This window comes from Lactuca saligna, chromosome 5 (genome assembly GCF_052625555.1).
Source record: "Lactuca saligna cultivar CGN05327 chromosome 5, ASM5262555v1, whole genome shotgun sequence".
Classification (NCBI taxonomy): domain Eukaryota; kingdom Viridiplantae; phylum Streptophyta; class Magnoliopsida; order Asterales; family Asteraceae; genus Lactuca; species Lactuca saligna.
The window spans coordinates 186323218-186331071 of record NC_136421.1 but is presented as its reverse complement, the minus strand read 5'-3'; the positions used below and the strand labels follow the sequence as shown (position 1 = coordinate 186331071).

At 36.8% G+C, this 7854-nt stretch overlaps 1 protein-coding gene across 1 annotated transcript; it reads right to left on the bottom strand.

Moving 5' to 3' along the window:
* Positions 1–5200: 5200 nt before the first annotated feature.
* LOC145046034 (uncharacterized) lies at positions 5201–6924 on the bottom strand. The gene is made up of 2 exons (XM_078994309.1): positions 6483–6924; positions 5201–5979 (listed from the first exon to the last, which is right to left on the bottom strand). The coding sequence occupies exons 1-2, from the start codon at positions 6922–6924 to the stop codon at positions 5201–5203; spliced, it is 1221 nt and encodes a 406-aa protein (XP_078850435.1).
* Positions 6925–7854: the final 930 nt, after the last annotated feature.

Sequence of the window (7854 nt, the reverse complement as noted above, 5' to 3'; positions counted from 1 at the left end):
TTTTCGGTTTTAGGGTAGCCGAAAACACCCTATGTTCTTAATAGGTTTCGGTTTGGAGTCTGTATGGGATTTTGGACTTAATTGTGCCCAATAAAAGGGTTTTTGGTCCAATAAGGCCCAAAGATGGGAGTTTTCGGCCTAGGGTAATTGGGTCGAGAATTCTAAGCAAAGGCCCAAAAATAGATTGTGCTTAGCTATTGGATCAACTTTGAGCTTCCAAAAGGCTATTTCAACTTGATTCTAAATGTATGCACATATGAATTCAAATAACATTGTAGTTTGAATTTCACTAATTTGATGTAGTAAGGTTACATAGAGAAAAATTTTTTGTACATGAATCACCATCTCAACTCTAAACTTCCTAGTTGTGACATCATTCCCCCGTTAGAGGGAATTTCTTCTCGAAATTCGTTCTAAAGTAGCCTTCAAGAAATAGGGAAAAGAAGGGGGTACTTCTACATCATTTGGTATTTGCGCTCCTAGGTGTACTCAGGTCCTCGTTTGGCACTCCATCGAACCTTTACAATAGGAATGTGGCTTTGCTTTGTTTGTTTCACCTCCTTATCCATTATCTCCATGGGTTCCTCGATGAAATGGAGATTTTCATTCACCTTAATCTTGTCAAGCGGGACAACCAATGTTTGGGAATGGCAATGGGGCGGGTTTGGAGCAGGGCATGGTTTCCCAAACCCACCCCAATATCTTTCGGGTATCCTATCGGGGCGCCGCACTGGGTTTCGGGTTTTTTTATCGGGTTTCGGGTATCTTATCGGGTTTACAACAATTCATAACGAAATCTTTATTCATTTTTAGGGTACCCCAATATCTTATAAAAAATACATGTTCTAGCACCTCTTTTAAATTAAAAACATGATGCATCACATTAATAAAAGAAATTGGAGGTTATATTAAAATTATTTGATTTCAGTTTAGTGTAATAGGTCAAAATATAAAACAATGATCATTCACACCAGATTGTTAATAACAAAAAAGATTGTCCATAATAAGTATGTTATCTTTGAACGCGTGCAATTAACATCAAAAGGTTTTGAGCATTATATATATATATATATATATATATATATATATATATATATATATATATATATATATATATATATATATATAGTCGGGGCAAGTAGGGTCGGGGCAAGGATAACCCACTCCCTGCCCCGCACCCGATAAAAAACCCGATAACGACCCGTTACCCGACCTGAAATGACCGGGTTTCGAGTTTCCCTATCGAGTTTGGGATTTGCCATCCATAACATTGTTTCTTTAAATAAGCATCTCTTCAGGTTTGACACGTGAAAGATCGGGTGTACATTGCTGAGTTCTGGTGGTAACTATAGCTTATAAGCCACCAGACCAATCCTGGCAAGGATTTCGAATAGTCCAATGTTTTTTGGCTTTATATTTGCATGCTTCCCAAAGCATATATTCCCTTTCCAAGAAATAATTTTAGCAGTAAGCGATCACCCACTTGAATTTTTAAAGGTTTTCGTCTTTTATCCGCGTAGCCCCTTTGTCTATCCCTGAACGCTTTTTGTCGTTCCCTAATCTGGACGATCTTCTCAGTTGTTTCTCTGATGATTTTAGGACTGATTAGAGTGCTATTGGGTATCATCCCCTTCGCCAATTATGTGTTTCCTACCTCCGCCCAACAAAGAGGTGATTTGCATTTTTGTCTATATACGGCTTCGAAGGAGACACCTTGATGCTTGTGTGATAGCTATTATTGTAGGAGAATTCAATTAGTGGAAAGTGGAGATCCCATGCCTTGCTAAAGTCTATTACACAGGCCATTAGCATATCTTCTATGGTTTGGATAGTCCTCTCACTCTTTCCGTCTGTCTGGGGATGGTAGATGGTGCTCATATCGATCTGGGTCCCGAATAACCTCTTAAGAAACTGCCAAAACCAAGAGGTAAATCTACTATCTCTGTCTGTGATAATAGATATTGGAATGTCGTGTAATCTCACAATCTCCTTGATGTAGGTCCTGGTTAACTTCACCATTTTATCAGTTTGCTTTATTGGCAAGAAGTGGGCAGATTTGGTCAACCGGACCACAATGACCCAAATGGTGCAAGTCTGCCCATTGTCTTGGGAACTTGGTTACGAAATCCATTGTTATCCATTCCTACTTACACTCAGGTATTTTTGGTTGTTGTAGTAGACCCAAGGGCTTCTGAAACTCTACCTCTACTTTAGTGCAACACAGGCACTTACTCACGTAGGTAGTTATTTCAAGTTTCATATTCAATCACCAATAATTGTGTTTAAGATCCAGGTACATTTTGTCGGAACCCGGATGAACGGAGTACTTTGTTTTGTGGGCTTCATTCATGACCACGTCTCTGAAACCTCCAAACTTCGGTGTCCAGATATGGTCCATGTGTCACAACCCTAAATTTTAGACCTAGAATGTTCTAAAGCCTAACCAAGTACTAGTGTAAGCCACATTGCAATCTTGGTTGCATGGTTTCCCCTATAGCCTTAGGGCTTGTTTATAGAGCTAACAAATAAGTATAGCAAGAAACCTAAACTAAAATTGGAAGGTAAATTTCAACTATGGATAAAAGATAAAGGTTTAAAACATAAATAACACATCATAGATGTGTTTATGGCCTAGGAAATGTATGTTCATGGTTTGGAAATGTATGTTCAATGTCCAAAGTTCCAAATATCATTTAGTTCATGGCCTTAAAGTATAAAGTATTGTGTTAATGGTTTAGAGTATCAAACCAAAAAGAGTTCACAGTTGGAATTAAAAGGATAAAGGGTGTTCACAATTTTGGAGTTTAAGGATAAATGGTGTTCATGGCCTAGGAAAAAATTAGCATAGAGTTCACGGCCAATGTATGATCGTGAACACAAACCAAAGCTCATTTATTTTGGCGTAAACTCCTTAAATATCTCATATATTATCCTAATTCAGCATACCAATGTGATAAGATTTAATTACCAATACAACCGCCTCATAAATTCCTTCATACTTAAGTTACTTCATATATAAGCATCATATAAGATCAATTCTTTCATTCTACACATCCAGTTGATGAAAACACTCACTTTTTCTCTCAAACATCAACCATATTCCATTCATCCTTAAAACATATGCTAGTTTTTTTCTTCAAGTCATTGCCATTCGGAAATCATAGTAAGTCTTTATAGTCTAATGATATACAATCATGTTTATAATTAACTCATATTATTCACATGCTATTGTTTGTTTAAAATCATTAGTATCATGACAACTCTCCCATATTTTAATCCGAAGGTCACCGCTTTCATCTCGATATCTAGTCAAAACTGCACACATGGTGAGTTCATACACCTATATTTTCCCAAGATTTTTCGATGTTTTTAAGGGGGGGGGGGATACGAATAAAACACAAGAAATATTGTGTTTAAAAATATAATTTACTTATTATGTTTTCTTACCATTAATATGTATTTATAACATGGAAATAAACTTATAAAGTATAATAGGTATATTTTATGGAACATATCAACTATTTTACAAAGTCCAGGTTAAAACATGGAAAAACAAACATATAAACTTTAACAGGTAAAGTTTATGGAACAAAGGAATTATTTTACAAAGCTACATGTTATTTACTAAAAGGTTTTTCACTTAATGTAAACAAGTTAATACAGGATTGTGAACCGCTTGATATACCAAATATGGTACCCATTAAAATCCAAATTATAACCAGATTCTCCTGGAGGGAGAGCTTGAGTTTGTGTATATATCTATACGAGACAGACAATCCCACACCTGAGCTACTTTCTACACCTAGGCCGGCAGGCCTGAGGAGACAAACCTCATTAAATTTACGACGCTTGAAGAACATCGTGTAGGAAATTAGTCATATTAGTATGGTTATAATGAACTTTCACAATAAGTATTAACTAATTATTTATGTAAAGATATACTTTACCCAATCTTAAGGGGAAATAACTCTATGATTACTTAGTGTTTGGTTGTGGGCTTAGGGCAGATTCACCCAATTAATTGTCTATTCGATCTCGATTTTATATAGCTCGTATGTAGACAAAATTGCAAAAATGGTCCCTGTGTTTGGCAAAATTATGCGACTTTGGTCCAAAACGATACTTTGATACACCACTGGTCCAAAATTGGATTTTTCCATTGTTTTTGGTCCCTCCCATTAACTTCCATCCATATACTCCATTACATGCAATAAATACCGGGGTATTTTCATCTTTCCACTTACAGGGACCTTTTTTTCAACCTTATTCAAAATAAAAGCAGAGCTACATCACTCTTCCATCTTCAACTTCACGAGCTTCATACTCTTCCTACTCTGTGTTCACAATTTCTTAGAGATCAAAAATTAAAATGGTGATGTGTTTCTGTGGTAGGGAAGCGGTGGTTCGCACCTCCTGGACATCAGCAAACCCTGGTCAGAGGTTTCTTTCCTGACCTCAAAAGTTAAGTGTTCGATTTTGCTATTTTACCCTCATTTTGGAAAGTCACCCTCATGTTTAGGGTTTATTTTTTTATGTGAAGGGTTCCAGATGCTGATTCTTAGGATGGATTGATCCTCCCATGTGTGCACGATCTATGTTGATAATACCCGGATTATTGAGGAATATCAACAATGTAAACTATCAAGTGGCAAGATTGAAGATGTGTTTGTTTGCAAGTTGGTTACTATTTGTGGTGGTTTGGGTGCTTTTCATTTAGTAATAAGCAATTAGGGACCCCTGTAGTTGCATGTAATTTTGGGTGTTTTTTGTCTTATGAAATTGTAACAAGGGAATGTGGTAGTTTTTGGTATTTGATAATGTAATATCAGTTTAGGGTTATTTTGGACAACTTCAGGAATTTGTACCCTTTCCAAGGATATAATGACAATGTATTGCAGTTATCACCTAATGTTAATGTTTATTTGTTGTTTAAGAAAACAATTGTTATAACCATAAATGTGTTCCATAAACATGACAACCAACAGTTGGTATAAACCATAAACATCATTCTTCAACAATAACAAAAGGTTGACATTAGTTTTAAAAAGGCTAAAAGGCCAAAATAAAACCATTACAACAAACTAGTTTTAAACCATTACATCCAAATGCACAAAAGTTGTGCTAAACCAAAAGATAAGTTTTTAAACAAAATACACTAATTCCTGCATTGACTGCTACCTCCATTCCCTCCTTGACTGCATCATGCATTCCCTCCTTGACTGCTTCCTGCATTCCCTCCTTCATTGCTTTCTACATTCCCACCTTGACCCTTGCACGTCCTTGAGTTATGACCCCTATTGTTGCATTTCCCACACCTGACACTAACAAACTTTCTGGTAAGTTTTTCAGGTTTACCTGCACCATGATTTTGCATCTGTTTATCATATTTTTCATCTACACTTCTCTTTCTCTTGGTCTTAGGTCTCCCAGGTATATTGTGATGTGGTGGTGGTGTTAATTGAAATGGGCAGGTACTTTTTGGCCACATGGATCTACCCTTTATAGGGTCCACAGTGTAAGAGTAAGCTTCATTCCATGTTTGAAGCCAACACACTTTGTTGACATAAGTGTAAAGCTCCCTAAATTTGTCTCCACTATCAGCCATTTCATGTATTGTAGCTATGGCATGCCTGCATGGAATCCCATTCAATTCCCACCTTCTACATGTACATGACATATTTGTCATGTCAACCACATGCTGGTCATGCCAAGGACCATAAACTTCATACTTTGCAGTCCCATTCCATCTAGCTCTATATTGGACTGAAGCTTCCTTATTTCTCTCAGTTAACTTTGATGTTGTTGGAGTGAGTGGACCTGGAGCTTTGGACATCACTTTCTTCACATTGCAAATCCTCCTCATAAGGTACTGCCTGATGTACTCAAGACAACTTATGATGGGCTTATTCCTACCATGAATAAGCTTACTATTGAAAACCTCACATAAATTGTTGAGCAATATATCTGATCCTGCTCTGCCTGTATTAAACAAGAAAATTATATGAACTAAACCATATACAATGAGCACTATTAAAGCTTCACCTAAGTTAGGGAATATAACCTGAAAAGTGGCTTCTGGCCTAATGGTGAGGGGGGATTTTCTTCAACCACTCAAAAGCATCCTTATCAAACTTGTTAAGTTCATTCATGTAGTGTTCAAACTCTGGTACTGTGGTTGCTATTGCACACTACCATAAGTGATCTTTATACTCTTTTGTTTTCCATTTTTTCCTCATGTTTTCATAAATATGTGTTAGATAGAATCGATGCTCAGCCTGTGGGTATAGTTGTGCAATAGCAAGTAAGAGTCCCTGTAAAGGATTATTTCACATAATCATTGCAACAATCATATACAAATAAACTATTAGTAATACAAAAAGAAGAAAATAGTACCTTTTGTCTATCACTCATGAAAGTAAAGTTAGAATTTGAGTACAACTCTAAGTCATCTCCCAAGCATTCTAGAAATCATTTTCAGCTACTCATATTTTCAGTCTCAACAATGGCATATGCAAGTGGGTATATGCCGTTGTTTGAATCCAATCCAACTGCTGTGAGTACTTGGCCTGGAAAGGGTCCTTTCATAAAAGCACCATCTAGTCCCAGAATATCTCTTAAGCCTGCATTAAACCCTTTCTTTAATGCCCCTAAGCAAATATACACCCTTTTAAACTGCCTTGTTTCTCTAGTACTGTTAGGCTCATTAACAACCTCAAGCTTCACAGTTGTACCCACATTAGTTGCTTGTAGTTCCATAAGATAATCTCTTAACACCTCGTATTGCTTTGTGTAGTCACCACTCACTTGCTTTGTAGCTGTTGCTTTTGCTCTCTGTACTTTGTTTATGGAAACACCAACTTGAAGCCTCGTCAGAACTTGCTCTTGAATGCTTCGAAAGGGTACAGTAGGGTTAGACTCGACCATGTCTAAGATTTCTGCAGATATATACTTCGCAGTGCAAGCCCTAAGTTTTCTAGTTTGAACACAAGTATGTTTGTCCAGTAAAGTTTTCACATATCAATAATCACTATCTTTTGACCGTGAAGTCTGCATTGACCAAGAACAATTTAATTTATTGCCCTTACCTACCCCACTTGCATTTACATTAGGTACATTACCTTTACACACAACCCTAAGCCTTGTTTTGTTGTTTTTCTTGAAGCCAAGGTTCCTTCTAGTCTCAATGGAAAGTTTGTTGACTTTGTCCTTAATTTCCTTTTTACTTTTATACTTTTGACCCACTTGAAAAGTAACTGTATGGACTTCACCAAGAGAGCACTTCTTCTTCTTCACCATCTATTTTAATATTGCTTTCCTTCTTTCATCATCACTATCTTCACCTAATAAGTCCTATTCATCATTATCAATTACTTCAACATCTTCAACATCTTCTGTATCAACAACTTCATTTTCAGTCTCAACACCTTTTCCTCTGTCAACATATTCAACATCTAGATCAACATTCATATAGAAATCACTCATGTCCACCTCAATATCACTTACATAGTTTTCTTCATCTTCAAGAAAGTCACTGTCTTCCTCACTCCCTTCACTACCCCCTTCACTACCCCTTTCACTACCTCCTTCACCAAGTCCTTCACAATCTCCCTCACTTTCAAATTGAACTTCCCCTAGTCTTGTGCCAAGTTCTGCACCAACACCCATACTCTGATCATTACCATCATTAAAAGTATATTGATCAAAGAAAGGATCAAAGTCTTCAAATTGAAATGGTTGGTCATCAAAGGTATCAAACTCTCTTGTATTTACTTCTTGGTCACCAACATTTGCACCTTGATCATGAACTTCTGTATCTTGATCACCAACAGCTGCACCTTGATCACTAACATTTGC